This window comes from Ranitomeya imitator, chromosome 2, assembly GCF_032444005.1.
Source record: "Ranitomeya imitator isolate aRanImi1 chromosome 2, aRanImi1.pri, whole genome shotgun sequence".
NCBI classification, from domain to species: domain Eukaryota; kingdom Metazoa; phylum Chordata; class Amphibia; order Anura; family Dendrobatidae; genus Ranitomeya; species Ranitomeya imitator.
This window is the reverse complement of record NC_091283.1, coordinates 738175669-738193392: the sequence shown is the minus strand read 5'-3', so window position 1 is coordinate 738193392 and position 17724 is coordinate 738175669. Positions and strand designations below refer to the sequence as shown.

The 17724-nt window shown below is 44.6% G+C and overlaps 1 protein-coding gene across 1 annotated transcript in view; it reads right to left on the bottom strand.

Moving 5' to 3' along the window:
* Positions 1–17724, bottom strand: part of CDH23 (cadherin related 23) — a 1839731-nt gene that overhangs the window by 350088 nt on the left and 1471919 nt on the right. The window contains exons 33-34 of the mRNA XM_069753216.1: positions 6871–7020; positions 2636–2764 (exon numbers count right to left, since the gene is read on the bottom strand). Of these exons, the coding sequence (XP_069609317.1) occupies positions 2636–2764; positions 6871–7020 (279 nt within the window). The remainder of the gene's footprint in view (positions 1–2635; positions 2765–6870; positions 7021–17724) is intronic.

The following is a 17724-nucleotide window of genomic DNA, read 5'->3' as shown; positions in this document are numbered from 1 at the left end:
CTTTTCTCCATGCTCAATGTGGTACACACAAGGACACAGGACAGCGGTTGAGTCAGCTTTAATCCATGTCAACTGGCTGCAAGTGTGATTTAGTTATTGCCAACACCTGTTAGGTGCCACAGGTAAGTTACAGGTGCTGTTGATTGCACAAATTAGAGAAGCATCACATGATTTTTTGAACAGTGCCAATACTTTTGTCCACCCCCTTTTTATGTTTGGTGTGGAATTATATCCAATTTGGCTCTGGACAATGCTTTTTGTCTTTTTTCATTTAAGACAAATTAAATGAAGATAATAATACCAAATAATTTGTGTTTGCAATCATTTTCAGGAAGAAAATGAGTATTATCGGACAGAATCGTAGGGGTGTCAATACTTTTGGCCATGACTGTATATATACTCTGCATCGTACCACTCCAGCTGTCCTGTATATATACAATGCACAGTACCACTTCTCCTGTCCTGTTCTCGGATAGGCGACATTGGTCTTTGGGAGGGTTAATATTGGTTTATTATTTTCAGGAATACTATGGGAAAATTAAATATATATATATTGGAAAACACATTTAAATGGATTATACCAAGTAATCCCCTTTCCCGAGAACTTTGTAGTTGCTGGGGTCCGAACGCTGGGACCCCCATGATCTCGAGAACCGGCGCTCTAAAGAAGCGATCAATCGTGCGCACTGCGACGGCATTCACACATAGCTCTTCAAATAACGCCTTTAAGAGGAGCGTTGAAGAACACAACACAGTATAGGAAAATCCACTGATCGGGTGTCGGGGGAGTGTTATAGTCTGTGGGCTGGTGGGGTTTGTGTGGCATTGCTCCTTTTTTGTTCCAGTACGGCCCTGGACAGCTCTGCAGGGAGGCTGCCATACTTTGTACTGGTTTTATTTCCTGCACATAGTAGGGCAGCTGAAGGGTTCAGGTAGCAGTGTCATCGCCCTGTGTTGTTCTGTAGCCCACATTCCCACCCTGACTATATACAGTGGCAACTAAGGGGTAGACAGCAGTTCCTTATGAATAGTAGGGTCAGTGGGTAAATGTGTCTACCTGTTTTACAATGGTATGGCCCAAATGTGAGCTGAGGTAAAACATTGCCAGAAACTAAGAGGCACTAACATGTCCATACACAGGCACTAATGCCCTCACACTTCTGCCAGTATGTACTGCTGTGTGTGTGGCAGTAGTTTTTCTAATAGTCTTATCACACCTGTCTGCCATACTTCCTTGAGGCGGGATGGGAACTAAAGTTGACGTGTTCTAATATTGAGCTCCCATTTCCCAGCTCTGGAAATTCACTACTTACGATTGGAGGATTGTCAGTGATTACATGGTTTAGAGGAGCACACTTCCATTTATAAGGGGTTGACCCCGTCAGGCTGGGTTTACAGGAGGGTTACTCTCCGCTAGGCTGGAGGTTGTGGTGTGTATACAGAATGTAAACTTCACTCTTGTGAACCCAGCCTACAACTAATTATGTAATGGTGCATGTATTACTAATGCAGATGACGTTTGCATGTGTCGCCATTTCTAATTCATCTATATATTTTGGCATGGGGGGACCCCATTTGACAGTTCGCAGCGGGGCCCAAAACTTTAGTAGTTATGCCACTGCTCTGTAGTAAGCTCCCCGTTCTGTTCCCATATGTCTGTAGTAAGCTCCGTTCTGCTCCCATATCTCTGTAAGTAAGCTCTGTTCTGCTCCCTTATCTCTGGAGTAAGATCAGTTCTGCTCACATATCTCTGTAGTAAGCTCTGTTCTGCTCACTTATCTCTGGAGTAAGATCAGTTCTGCTCCCATATCTCATAGTAAGCTCCGTTCTGCTCCCATATCTCTGTAGTAAGCTCCGTTCTGCTCCCATATCTCTGTAGTAAGCTCTGTTCTGCTCCCATATGTCTAGTAAGCTCCGTTCTGCTCCCATATGTCTGTAGTAAGCTCCGTTCTGCTCCCATATCTCTGTAGTAAGCTCTGTTCTGCTCCCATATGTCTAGTAAGCTCTGTTCTGCTCCCATATGTCTAGTAAGCTCCGTTCTGCTCCCATATGTCTGTAGTAAGCTCCGTTCTGCTCCCATATCTCTGTAGTAAGCTCTGTTCTGCTCCCATATGTCTGTAGTAAGCTCCGTTCTGCTCCCATATCTCTGTAGTAAGCTCCGTTCTGCTCCCATATGTCTGTAGTAAACTCCGTTCTGCTCCCATATCTCTGTAGTAAGCTCTGTTCTGCTCCCTTATCTCTGCAGAAAGCTCAGTTCTGCTCCCATATCTCTGTAGTAAGCTCGGTTCTGCTCCCATATCTATACAGCAAGCTCAGTTCTGTTTCCATATCTCTGTACCAGCATGTTTTTAAAGCCTGTTATGTCTGCTGCTTTAATGCAATGGCCAGAGGTAAGCAGGGAAAAGGAGGGCCACCGCAACTGAAGGGCCACTGCCTTGTGATTGCCCCCCAGGCTGAAAAGTGCCAGCCAGCCCCTGCCGCGAGGGCTCACAATCTACAAGGGATGGGTGAGAATACAGTAGGCGAGGGTAGAGCTGGTCATGCAGTGGTTTGGTCACAAGTAATGCTAGAAAAGACAGAATCAACACCCTTATATAATATATTTATCAGGGCTTGTACATGTTGTCCTCCTTACCCTTAATGAATGCACTTCTTGTAGTTCTCTGTCCAGTGATTTCACAAGGAAAACTTCTCCATAGGTATCATTCGTAATGCGGATCTCAAAAAGTCTGTCTATATTTCCACTGACTATGGAAAAAGACACCTATAAAAATTTCAAGGAAACATGTTATCTTAATGGTAAGTCACAAGTCAATGTATTCTTGGTAAAACAAAGAGAGACTCAATGGACTTGAAAGTAAAACTTCCAACTTCCAATTTTCATATAGTGGCTTGCGAAAGTATTCACCCCCTTAGTTTTTTCTTTTTTTTTTACATTACAACCTGTGTTTAAATATTTTTGTAATCCGAGTTGTGTGTATGAAGCATCAGCACTAAATAATCTTATTTGGTGGAGTGAAGTGATAAAAATATAGGCATAAATTAAATTGCTAGCATCAATAAAAACTGGTACGTGCATATGTATTAACCCCTTTTGCTATGAAAGCAAGTCCACCTGTGTGCAATCTGTCAATATATGCACACCTTTTCTGAAAGGCAACAGAGGCTGCAACACCATTAAGCAAGAGGCACCACTAACCAAACAACCGTGCAACCAAGATCTCTAAACAAGTCAGGGACAAAGTTGCTGAGAAGGACAAGTCAGGGCTGGTGTTGTGAGTTCTGTTTTTGGGCTCCCTCTGGTGGTTACTGATGGTACTGGGTGACTTGTCTTTCCTGGGTTTCTGGGTTCCACCTGTTCCATCAGCATATGGGAGTTTCCTATTTAACCTGGCTTTGCTGGCATTTCCTCGCCGGTTATCAATGTATCCAGTGTGTCTTGTTACCTCTGCTCCCTGCTCCTAGAACCTTCTGGTCAAGCTAAGTTTGGATTTTCCTGTTTTGGTGTTTTGCTTTATTTGGTTTTTAGTCCAGCCTGCAGATATGTGATTCTTGCTGCTGGTTGCTCTAGTGGGCTGAAATTGCTCCTCATGTACCATGAGTTGGCACATGAGTTCAAGTAATTTCAGGATGGTTTTTTGAAGGGTTTTTCGCTGACCGCGCAGTTCACTTTTGTATCCTCTGCTATCTAGCTTTAGCGGGCCTCATTTTGCTGAAACTGTTTTCATACTGCGTATGTGCTTTCCTCTCATTTCACCGTCATTATATGTGGGGGGCTGCTATGTCTGTGGGGGATTTCTCTGGAGGCAAGAGAGGTCTGTGTTTCTTCTAATAGGGGAAGTTAGATCTTCGGCTGGAGCGAGACGTCTAGGATCATCGTAGGCACGTTCCCCGGCTACTTTTATTTGTGTGTTAGGTTCAGGGTCGCGGTCAGCTCAGGTTCCATCGCCCTAGAGCTTGTTTGTATCTGTGCTTGTCCTTTAGTGATCCCCTGCCATTGGGATCATGACAGGCTGGGTTTTAAATATCCCAATCTCTGATGATTCACCAGAGCACCATCAAATCCATTATCATCAAATGGAAAGAATATAGTACCACAACAAACCTTCCAAATGAGGGCCGTTCACCAAAACTCTCAGCCTAGGCAAGGAGGGCATTAATCAGAGAATCAGTGCAGAGACAAAAGGTAACCCTGAAGGAGAAGATGCAGACTTCCCAAGCTGAGACTGGAGTATCTGTCCTTGCGGCCACAATAAGTTGTACACTCCACAGAGGTGGCCTTTATGGAAGAGAGGGCAGAAAAAGAAGCCTGTACATATATACACAAATTGTAAGGCTAGTTTTGAGTTTGCCAAAAGATATGTGAGAGACTCCCTAAATGTACGGAGAAAGGTGATGTGGTCAGATGAGACCAAAATTGAATTTTTTTCCACCAAGGTAAACGCTATGTCTGGCACCAAACCAACACAGCTCATCACCCCAAGAACACCATCCCCACAGTGAAACACGGTGCGGGCAGCATCATGCTGTGAGGATGTTTTTCGGTAGCAGGGACAGGGAAAATGATTCAACTCAAGGAGAAGATGGATGGTACAAAAAACAGGGAAATTCTTGAGCAAAACCTGTTTCAGTCTATCAGGGGTTTGAGACTGGGACAAAGGCTCACCTTTCAACAAGACAGTGACCCAAAGTATACTGCTAAAGCAACACTCGAGTGGTTTAAGGGGAAATGTGTAAATGTTTTGGAGTGGCCTAGTAAGAGCCCCGACCTTAATTCAATTGAGACTCTGTGGTCAGACTTGAAGATTGCTGTTAACCAGAGGAAACCATCTAACTTGAAGGAGCTGGAGAAGTTTTGCCTTGAGGAATGAGCAAAAATCCCAGTGAGGAAATGTGGAAAGCTCATAGAGACTTATCCAAAGCGACTTGAAGCTATAAGTGCTGCAAAAGGAGGCTCTACAGAGTTCTGACTTTAGGGGGGTGAATAGTTATGCACACTGAAATTTTCAGTTATTTTGTCCTACTTATTGTTTACTTCACAATAACAAGAAAACCAAATGTTCATAGTTGTAGGGGTGTTCTTCGCATGAACTGATGCAAACCTTCAAAAAAACTGAATTTCCAGGTTGTGAGGTAGCAAACTATGAAAAATGCCAAGGGGGTGAAGACTTTCACAAGCCACTGTATTATAAAATTTTGCATATACTTTGCAAAACTAGGTTTTAGGCCCCTTTCACACGTCTGTGTCTCCGTTATGTGTGGTGACTAGTGGCTAGTGGGGTAATATTTGTGAAGTTGATGTCACCATTCAGGTGACATCAAGCCCATGGCTTAATAATGGAGAGGCGTCTATAAGACACCTATCCATTACTAATCCTATAGCTGTAATGTTAAATAAAGACACGGCCAGAATAAAATCTTTTATTTGAAATAATTACACAGACACCTTTAATGTTCTAAATTAAACCATACTTACTGTAACACCTATTTCCCTGACGCACTCGATTTCCTGTAATAAAAATAAAATAAGAAACCAACAATATACCATGCCTGTCCATCATTGTGTCCCACGCTGTAATCCAAGTCTGGGGGCTAAATAGTTTTCAACCACAACGGTGCCAAGATGCGACTGTCCCGGCTGAAAACCACTGGTGAATGAGCAACAGAGAGCGCAGCATCATTCAACAGCAGTGACATCATCACGGCCTGGCTGAACTGAGGCAACCTCTGAACCGTGGGAAAAAGCCGGTGTCTTTATTTAACATTACAACTATAGGATTAGTAATGGATAGGTGTCGTATAGAGGCCTCTCCATTACTAAGCCGCAGGCTTGATGTCATCTGAAAGGTGACATCAACCCCACAAATATTACCCCACTTGCCACCGCTACGGGGCAAGTTGGAAGAGCCGGGCAAAGCTCCAGAAAAGACACATCTAATAGATGCGCCTTTTCTGGGCAGCTGCGGGCTGCTGTTTTTAGGCTGGGGGCCTATATCAATGGCCCCTTATCAGTCTGAGAATAGCAGTCACCAGCTGTTTTTAGCAAAGCTGCTTGTCAAAAATGATGGACCCCCACACACTTTTTTAAAATTATTTATTTAAATAATTAAAAAAACAGAGTGGGGACTCCTCTATTCTTGATAACCAACCTTGCAGAAGCTGACAGCTGGGGGTTGCAGCCTCCAGCTGTGAGTTTTGTCTGGTTGGTTCAATAAAATAGGAGGGAACCCAAGTCAAGTTTTTCATTCATTTATTTCTGAACGATCGCAGCCAGCGGCTGTGGAATATCCCGGTCATCCTCACCTACTGTGACTGTTATTAGCAACAGCTGTCATTCGGAGTTTAATATAATGCTCATCATTCTCCTCTGCTCGCTGGCAGAGCAGGGGAGAATGATGACAGCCGGATTCAGCTCAAACCACTGGGGAACAGCGCTTACTGTAGCACTTCTTCCCCGGCGGCTGTTCGTGTGGTACTGATGTGGCACACGGTTGCCACACATAGTACACACACGGACACGGATATCTCCGGTGCCATTTTTCCCGGTACTGGAAATATGCCGACGTGTGAAACGGCCTTAAGTAGATTTTTGAACAAATACATACACAGTGAGTTTACTGACTAGTTTTTTCAGGTGGGAAATCCACTGCCTATTACAGTAACGGCCTTGTAATTGAGATTTAATAAAGTTAAAGTAAATGGCATTGTGGATGTAAAACCTCCAGTATGTCAATTTATGCTGTGGATGTTACCACAGAATTGTAAAGAGTGAAATATGCGGAAAATTTGCAGCATTTCTTACATTTAATTCACAGCTGATTTTAATGGCCAGTGGTAACATATCCTTAAAGTTAATTATAAAGTACTTACTTGCCCATTATCTCCAGCATCAGGGTCTCTGGCCAAGACTAGAGCTATTCTTCTCCCTGTTGGACAATCCTCAGCCACACTCACTACTGACTCTGATGTTGGATCAAATACTGGACTATTGTCATTCTCATCTAAAACAGTAATTTGAACCTGTGAAACCAAATGGCAAATATGATTAATATATATATACAATTAACAGTCACTAAAAATACACTCATTAATAGCTAAAGTAATATTTTAATTTCTTGTTGAAAAACTATTTTTACAAGATCTGTATTGAACTCTGATCTTACGGTACTTTGTTTCATAGAGGCCAAATAAAAATATCTGATTTTTTGTTAACTATTTAAAGTGAATTTAATAGCTCCTACATGCTGGCCAATCCGAGAGCAGAATGTATAAGACACTGGCTACATGATTTTAACCCCTTTACCCCTAAGGGTGGTTTGCATGACCGGGCCAATTTTTACAATTCTGACCACTATCCATTTATGAGGTTGTAACTCTGGAACGCTTCAACAGATCCCGGTGATTCTTACATTATTTTTCTCGTGACCGTATTGTACTTCATAATAGTGATAAAATTTCTTTGATATTACCTGCGTTTATTTGTGAAAAAATGGAAATTTGGCAAAAATCTTGAAAATTTCGCAATTTTCCATCTTTGAATTTTTATGCAATTAAATCACAGAGATATGTCACAAAAAATACTTAATAAGTAACATTTCCCACATGTCTTCTTTACTTCAGCACAATTTTGGATCCAAAATTTTTTTTGTTAGGGAGTTATAAGGGTTAAAAGTTGACCAGCAATTTCTCATTTTTACAACACCATTTGTTTTTTAGGGACCACATCTCACTTGAAGTCAATTTGAGGGGTCTATATGATAGAAAATAACCAAGTGTGACACCATTCTAAAAACTGCACCCCTCAAGGTGCTCAAAACCACATTCAAGAAGTTTATTAACTCTTCAGGTGTTTCACACGAATTTTTGGAATGTTTAAATAAAAATGAACATTTCACTTTTTTCACAAAAAATTTACTTCAGCTCCAATTTGTTTTATTTTACCAAGGGTAACAGGAGAAAATAAACCCCAAAAGTTGTTGCACAATTTGTCCTGAGTACGCCGATACCCCATATGTGGGTGTAAACCACTGTTTGGGCGCATGGCAGAGCTCGGAAAGGAAGGAGAAACGTTTGACTTTTCAATGCAAAATTGACTGGAATTGAGATGGGACGCCATGTTGCATTTAGAGAGCCACTGATGTGCCTAAACATTGAAACCCCAAGAGTAAAAGGAGAAATTGGACCCCAAAAGTTGTTGTCCAATTTGTCATGAGTATGCGGATACCCCATATATGGGGGGAACCACCATTTGAGCGCATGGCAGAGCTCAGAAGGGAAGGAGGGTCATTTGGAATGCAGACTTAGATGGATTAGTCTGCAGGTGTCACATTGCATTTGCAGAGCCCCTAATGTACCTAAACAGTAGAAACCCCCCACAAGTGAACCCATATTGGAAACTAGACCCCCCAAGGAACTTATCTAGATGTGTTGTGAGAACTTTGAACCCCCAAGTGTTTCTCTACAGTTTATAATGCAGAGCCGTGAAAATAAAAAATATTTTTTTTCTAGAAAAAATATTTTTTAGCCCCCAGTTTTGTATTTCTTCAAGGGTAACAGAAGAAATTGGACCACAAAGGTTGTTGTCCAATGTGTCCTGAGTACGCTGATACCCCACATGTGGGGGGGAACCACCGTTTGAGCGCATGGCAGAGCTCGGAAGGGAAGGAGCACCATTTGGAATGCAGACTTAGATAGAATGGTCTGCAGGCATCACATTGTGTTTGCAGATCCCCTAATGTATTGGAAAGTAGACCCCCCAAGGAACTTATCTAGATTTTTTGTGAGAACTTTGAACACTTAAGTGTTTCACTACAGTTTATAACGCAGAGCCGTGAAAATAAAAATAATTTTCCACAAAAATTATATTTTAGCCCCCAGTTTTGTATTTTCCCAAGGGTAACAGGAGAAATTGGACCCCAAAAGTTGTTGTCCAGTTTGTCTTGAGTACGCTGATACCCCATATATGGAGGGAACCACCGTTTGGGTGCATGGCAGAGCTCGGAAGGGAAGGAGCACCATTTGGAATGCAGACTTAGATGTATTGGTCTGCAGGCGTCATATTGCGTTTGCAGAGCCCCTAATGCATCTATACAGTAGAAACCCTACCAGTGACCCCATATTAGAAACTAGACCCCCCAAGGAACTTATCTAGATGTGTTGTGAGAACTTTGAACCCCCAAGTATTTCACTACAGTTTATAACGCAGAGCCGTGAAAATAAAAAAATAATTTTTTTCCCACAAAAATGGATTTTAGCCCCCCAAATTTTTATTTTCCCAAGGATAACAAGAGAAATTGGACCCCAAAATTTGTTGTCCAATTTGTCCAGAGTACGCTGATACCCCATATGTTGGGGTAAACCCCTGTTTGGGTGCACGGGAGAGCTCGGAAGGGAAAGAGCACTGTTTTACTTTTTCAACGCAGAATTGGCTGGAATTGAGATCAGATGCCGTGTCGTATTCAGAGAGCCCCTGATGTGCCTAAACAGTGGAAGCCCCCAATTCTAACTGAAACCCTAACCCCAACCCTAACCATAAGCCCAAACCTAGCCCTAACCCTAGCCCTAACCCTAATCCTAGCCCTAACCCTAACCCTAGCCTTAACCCTACCCCTAACCCTAATCCTAACCCTAGCCCTAACCCTAACACTACCCCTAGCCCTAGCCCTAACCCAAATGGGAAAATGGAAATAAACACATTTTTTAATTTTATTATTTTTCCCTAACTAAGGGGGTGATGAAGGAGGGTTTGATTTATTATTTATTCACTATTTTAGCGGATTTTTATGATTGACAGCCGTCACAGACTAAAAGACGCTTTTTATTGCAAAAAATAGTTTTTGCGTCTCCACATTTTGAGAGCTATAATTTTTCATATTTTGGTCCACAGAATCATGTGAGGTCTTGTTTTTTACAGGACGAGTTGATATTTTTATTGGTAACATTTTTGGGCACGTGACATTTTTTGATCGCTTTTTATTCTGATTTTTGTGAGGCAGAATAACCAAAAATTAGCTATTCACAAATTTCTTTTTGGGGAGGCGTTTATACGGTTCCACGTTTGGTAAAATTGATAAAGCAGTTTTATTCTTCGGGTCAGTATGATTACAGCGATACCTCATTTATATTTTTTTATGTTTTGGCGCTTTTATACAATAAAAACTATTTTATAGAAAAAATAATTATTTTTACATCGCTTTATTCTGAGGACTATAACTTTTTTATTTTTTTGCTGATGATGCTGTATGGCAGCTCGTTTTTTGTGAGACAAGATGACGTTTTCAGCGGTACTATGGTTATTTATATCCGTCATTTTGAGCGCGTGTTATTCCACTTTTTGTTCGGCGGTATGATAATAAAGTGTCGTTTTCTGCCTTTTTTTTACTTCGTTCACTGAAGGGGTTAATTAGCAGGACAGTTTTATAGGTGGGGTCGTTACGGACGTGGCGATACTAAATATGTGTACCTTTATTGTTTTTTTATTATTTAGATAAAGAAATGTATTTATGGGAACAATATATATATTTTTTTCTTTATTTAGGAATTTTTTTTTTTACACATGGGAATATTTTTTTTACTTTATAAGATTGCCCTGGGGGGGCATCATGTTATAGGGTCAGATTGTTGATCTGACACTTTGCAGAGCATTGTGTCAGATCAGCGATCTGACGTGCACTATTGTAGGCTTACCAGTGCCTGCTCTGAGCAGGCGCTTGTAAGCCACCTCCCTGCAGGACCCGGAAGTAGCCCCGTGGCCATTTTGGATCCGGGACTTGCAGGGAGGAGATGCTCGGTACAAGGCGATGCTTCCCTGTACCGCCGGAATGCTGCGATCATGTTTGATCGCAGTGTTCTGGGGGTTAATGTGCCAGGGGCAGTCCGTGACCGCTCCTGGCACATAGTGCCGGATGTCAGCTGCGATAGTCAGCTGACACCTGGCCGCGATCGGCCGCGCTCCCCCGTGAGCGTGGCCGATAGCATATGACGTACTATCCCGTCACTGGGAATTAAGTCCGAGGTAACCTTGACGGGATAGTACGTCATATGGGATTAAGGGGATAACTCTGCAAAGTATAGGAGAAGCTTTGTAATTTATTTATTCATTTATCCAAGCATGAAAAACACTGATGACACACTGATGGTAAAAATGGACACACGGACCAAAAACTCATGACACACTCATGGTAAAAATGGACACACGGACCAAACACTGATGACACACTGATGGTAAAACCAAATACATGGACCAAACACTGATGACACACTGATGGTAAAAATGAACACACGGACCTTACACTGATGACACACTGATGAAAAAAATGGACACACAGATGACTCAGAAAACCGGGACATATGAACGGGCTTTAAGAGGGAAACGTGAAAAGTGTCAGTGATACCAAGGCGTGGAGGAATAGCCAAATGGTAGACCACAGGGTTGACCTGTTCCAGAACCTTGAACGGGCCAATGTAGCAAGGTGCAAACTTAGTGAACTCAACTCGCAGCCTGATGTTACGGGCGGAGAGCCACACTAAGTTGCCAGGAGCAAAGGTCGGAATGGGGCGCCAGTGTGTATTAGCAGAAAACCTCATTCTCTCCTTGGAGGCCCGGATGGCATCCTGTGTGCGGTCCCAAATGTCATGAGCCTCCACCGCCCAGTCTGCCACCCTAGAATCGGTGGATGACACGGGCATAGGCACAGGGACACACGGATGCTGGCCGTAATTAAGGAGAAAAGGAGTCTGCCCAGTGGAATCGGCTACGGCGTTGTTCAAGGCAAATTCCGCCCAAGGTAGCAAAGATGCCCAGTCATCCTGCCTAGCAGAGACAAAATGCCGCAAGTATGTCACCAGAGTCTGGTTGGTCCTCTCTACCAACCCATTCATCTCGGGATGGTATGCAGAGGAGAGATTCAACTCTATGCTGAGTAAACAGCAGAGCTCTCTCCAAAACCGAGATGCGAACTGGGCACCCCGGTCGCTGAAAATTTTATCAGGCATTCCATGTAAATGGAAAATATGTTTTATGAACAACGCCGCCAAGGCCCGTGCAGAAGGTAACCGTGGAAGCAGCACCAAGTGCACCATTTTAGAGAAATGATCGGTGACAACCCAGCTAACGGTGCAGCTACGAGACTTGGGTAAGCCCACCACGAAGTCCATCCCGACCATTTCCCAGGGCCTGTCTGCCACCGGTAGGGGGTAAAGCAACCCAGCAGGCCATTGCCGAGGAGATCGATTCTGGGTGCAGGAAATGCACACCCGAATATAGTCCCACGGGCCATATGCAGCCACCAGTATGTTCTCGCCAAAAGCTCAGATGTCCTTTTGGTCCCAAAATGCCCACCCACTCTGGACGAGTGAGCCCAAGCGAGAACCTCCGGTCGCAAATTCGCTGGCACGAAAATCTTGCCTGGGGGTACAGACTCTAGCGAAACAGGAGCTACAGTTCTCAGGCTCTCAGAAGGGACAAAAAGCCGAGGCTCCTCCTCCTCAGATGACACTACGGAGCGGGAGAGAGCATCGGCACGAATGTTCTTCTCCCCGGAGAGAAAGTGAAGAGTAAAATGAAACCGGGAGAAGAACAGGGACCATCTAGCCTGGTGAGAATACAGCCGCTGGGCCGTCTGTAAATATACCAAGTTCTTGTGGTCAGTGAAAACCTGGAAGGGAAAGCGAGCTCCCTCCAAGAGGTGTCTTCACTCTGAGAAAGCCAACTTCATGGCTAGCAACTCCCTGTCCCCGATGGAATAATTCCTCTCCGCCGGTGTGAAGGTCTTGGAGAAGAAGAAGCAAGGATGCTTCCGACCTTTAGCATCCTTTTGGAAAAGGACTGCTCCAGCACCAACGGATGAGGCATCCACCTCCATGATAAATGGCTTATCTACATCGGGGAGATGTAGAATGGAAGCGCTAGCAAAGTGTGACTTAACCGAGAGGAAGGCCTTGGAGACATCCTCCGACCACAACTTGGGATTTGCTCCCTTCTTAGTGAGGGCAACCAAGGGAGCTACCAAAGTTGAGAAGTGTGGAATGAACTGACGATTGTAATTAATGAACCCCATAAAGCGCTGTAGCGCTTTAAGTGAATGGGGTTCCTGCCAGTCCATCACAGCCTGTAGCTTGGCAGGATCCATAGCCAAACCCTGGGCAGAGATGATATAACCAAGGAAAGGCAAGGACTCCTGCTCAAACACACACTTCTCCAACTTGGCGTAGAGGGAGTTTGCCCGTAAGAGGTCGAAGACTTTGCGAACATCTCTCCGATGGGAGTCAATATCTGGAGAGTAGATGAGAATATCATCCAGATAGACTACGACCGAGGTGGTGAGCATATCCCGGAAGATGTCGTTCACAAAGTCTTGGAAAATGGCTGGGGCATTACAGAGCCCAAAGAGCATCACCAGATATTCATAGTGCCCATCCCTGGTGTTAAAAGCCGTCTTCCATTCGTCCCCCTCACGGATGCGAATCAGGTAGTAAGCACCCTGCAGATCTAATTTTGTAAATACCCTTGCTCCCTGTAGCCTATCAAAAAGCTCAGATATCAGGGGTAATGGGTACTTGTTCTTAACGGTAATGGCGTTAAGACCCCTGTAGTCTATGCATGGACGTAAGTCTCCACTCTTCTTCTGCACGAAGAAGAACCCAGCCCCTGCAGGTGACACTGACTTCCTAATAAATCCTCTTGCCAGATTCTATTGGATATACTGAGACATTGCCTCCGTCTCAGGGAGAGATAACGGATAGACTCGACCCCGGGGAGGCTCAGCACCAGGCAAGAGGTCAATAGGATAGTCATAGGGGCGGTGAGGCGGAAGGGTCTCTGCAGCCCTTTTGGAGAACATGTCCGCATAGGGCCAATAGTGCTTGGGAGAGAGGAAAGATCTGCGGGTACCTCTGTTGTAGCAACCTGAACGCACTCCCTCTGACATCTACCCTCACAGGATTTACTCCATCCCAAAATTCTCCCTGAGGACCACTCTATAAGAGGAGAATGATAGTGTAGCCATGGTATCCCCAACAGGACCTCATCAATTCCCTCAGGAATGACTAATAGAGAGATAATCTCCTGATGTTATGGAGACACAGAGTAAAAGGAATGGTTTGGTGGGTAATCTGTGAGGGTAGTGTCGACCCATTTACCACTCAAATGGTTACTGGTTTGGCGAGCATCACCAGGGGTATTGCGTGACACTGGGCGAAAGCAGATGACATAAAATTACCCTCCGCTCCAGAGTTCACGCATAGCTCTACCATAAGAGTGGATGGGCCTATGGTAATTGTCCCCTTGAAGGACAACTTAGAGGCAAACGTCGCCGTGTCTAGTGTACCTCCTCCAACTGCCACTAGAAGCTGACATTTCCCCGACTGCTGAGGACACTTGGAGGCAAGATGTCCTGACTGCCGGCAAACATGACAGACCTTAAGTGCACGAGCCGACTGGGACTTGGACCTCGCTTGTGTCACCTCTATGGCCTCATGTGACTCGGACGCCTGGACTGGAGATTCCAAAGGTCTGGCGAAGGTGGGAGCCAGCCGAAACCTGTGCCTACACTGGGCTCGCTCCAAACTTCGCACGTGAAATCGAAGGTCTATGTGAGTTGATACAGCTATGAGCTCCTCCAGTGTGGCGGGAATCTCCCTAGTGGCCAAAGCATCCTTCACATCGTCAGCCAGCCCCCTCCAAAAAACAGGAATGAGGGTTTTATCTGGCCATTCCAACTCAGACGCTAATGTCCGGAAGTGGACTGCAAAATGGCTGACCATGGTTGAACCCTGAGTCAAAGCCAGCAGTTGGAGCGCTGTATCATGGGTGACTTGAGGTCCTACAAAGACCTGTTTCAGAGTGTCTAGAAACTGAGGAACACTCCGCACCACATGATCGTTGCGCTCCCACAGCGGCGTAGCCCACTCCAAAACTCTGTCTGACAGGAGAGAGATTATGAATCCCACCTTTGCCCGCTCTGTGGGAAAACGTGCAGCCAGGAGCTCGAGGTGTATACCACACTGGCTCACTAAACCCCTACAGGACTTACTGTTCCCAGAGTATTTCTCAGGCAATGGGAGGTGAGATAAAGTCAGAACAGAGGTGGCAGTGGGTAAAGCTGCTGCAGCCACGCTAGCAGCCTGAACAGCTATTGCGGTAACATCCACCGCCGAGGTTGCATGCTCAAGAGACGCCAACCGGCCTTCCAGCAGCTGGATGTACTCCTGCAATCGCTGTTCATCAGCCATAACTTAGCCAGATCCTGGCACTAGTATAATGTTAGGGTTGGCGGAACGCACCAAATATATTTTTATTAGAGGAAGTTGGTGCGCTCGCAACCCGGGATCCACCGTGCAGGAAAGCACCTGCAGCTAGATATGGCGGTACTATATAGTGGTATAAACAGACTCTGTTACTTCACAGAGTCTGTTAGCAAAGATAACGCTGTGCCCTGTTTGGCTCACAGAGGCACACAGCTACTTAGTAGAGCAGATGGTGGTCATGCAGTCAAATGCAAACATGAAACTCCTCGCCGGAGGTGCCAGCATTCTAGGGGCTTATTTTAGCCGGGTCCCTGACTGCATACAAAACATGACCACACTGGCGCTGAGCTCATATATAAATTGACACTAGCGCATGGCCGTGCAGTCATGTGAACCCTTTATAGTTGTAGCACCTACAGGACCTTCCCAGAAGGACCAATGGAAGGCTGCCACAGAACTTGATCAGGTACAGGGCCTTCCTGGAGAACCAATTGAAGTTTCTGCAGTACCTGAGCATGTGACACTTGATCTCCACTGAGAGATCTTGCCCTGGGCATGCATAGTGTGTGCAAAGCAGGACTTAGGCTAGGTTCCCATAGCGTTAATGGGACCGCGCTAACGGACAGCGTTGCACGGCGAAATTAACGCCATGCAACGTGTCCGTTAGCGTGTCTATTAACAGCAATGGGGACGCGCATCACTAGCGCGTGCAATTTTCGGCACGCGCTAGTGATGTGCCGGTGTTTTGTGGCGTGCCGCGGACGCTGCTTGCAGCGTCCGAGGCGTGCCCGCGGTCCATTCCCTGTTCTCGCAGATCTGCGAGAGCGGGGACGTTTAACGCGACCCCTTTATATAACATTGCATTAGCGCAATCCACTAGCGCTAGGCGCAAAACGGATTGCACTCTGAACCTAGCCTTAGTTCCAGAAAAGCCTGCTCGCTGCAGACCAGTGCAGGGTACAATAGTAAAGCCTGGAGAGGCAGCAGTAACCCTTTGCACAGTATCAGATTCAGTGAGACGCTGGGACCGACGTCTCCGCTGAGCAGGCTCCACTGCGGCCGATGCAGAATGGGAGACCGCAGCAGAGATGGTTCGAGATTCCCCCTGTGCAGCGGCGGGTACTCGACTCTAAACACACACTGATGGTAAAAATGAACACATGGACCAAACACTGATGACACACTGATGGTAAAAATGGACACACGGACCAAACACTGATGACACACTAATGGTAAAAATGGACATACGGACCAAACACTGATGACAAACTGATGGTAAAACAGATACATGGACCAAACATTGATGACACACTGATGGTAAAAATGGACACACGGACCAAACACTGATGACACACTGATGGTAAAACAGATACATGGACCAAACACTGATGACACACTGATGGTAAAACAGACACACGGCCTGTACATTGATAACACTTTGATCCAAAACTCTGACAACACCGGTACCATTTTTCATAGACATGTTTAAACATGAACATGTGAATGAGGCCTTATAAGAGACACCACATTTCTTCAGTCTTCTACCCTTTATTTATTATTCTCATATTTCACCAGAAATAGCCTCCCAGGTGCAGTCCATAATGGACCATGAGCTGTATAGAAGGGCTTGTTGTGTTAAAAGCAGGAAAGCCAGTCATTCACAATTAACACACAACTATATAGTGGGAGAACAACTTTTCAATGAAATTTAAGGAAAGACAAACCCATGGAGAGGAAGGTGGATCTGCAGCCATCATTATAACTACATCCTAAAGGAAATGGTAGGGAGCATGGGGGATAAAGTGATTGTTTGCTACGAGCTGGCATTCAGCGTCCTATTGTTACCGCTACCTCTTGTCCTTGTCAGCGAGAATATTCTGACCTTATTGCGATGTGCAGATCCTTTTTAGAATTTTCCACACTAGAGCTGATGCAGACATTTTTCTGTTTACATTATTAATCTAATTTGACCAATAATTTTTACTTAAAAAAAATATTGAAGATTGTAATAAAGATGTACCAATGTTTCACTGCCATATAACTACTAAATATGTTTATTATTATGTAACGTTTGGGCTTAGTTTGTTCTTATATTGGATTTTTTACCAGCTTGAATAATATAAGCTTCACTAATTAATAAATAGATCTCTTAGACCTGATGAGGCTGGTGTACCTACTTGTCAGTATGGCTGTTTAATTCTGATGTTTAAATCACAGGGTTTGCCCAGCAGTATGAAGAGCAATGCTACATATCCATCTTACTATCACTTCTCTTTTACTAATATGTTGTAATTAGCTGCAAAGTCTCGATTGCCCGGTGCAGCCGCAGAGCTCATGAATACATTATTCGGATCTCTTGATGCTGATGTTATGTGACATCTGTAATGATCGGCTCTCCTACCTCCCCGTAACTTAGCATGCTTAAATGGCCTTCTCCACGCAAGCCGAGTATTGAACAAGATATCGGCACATAGTGAT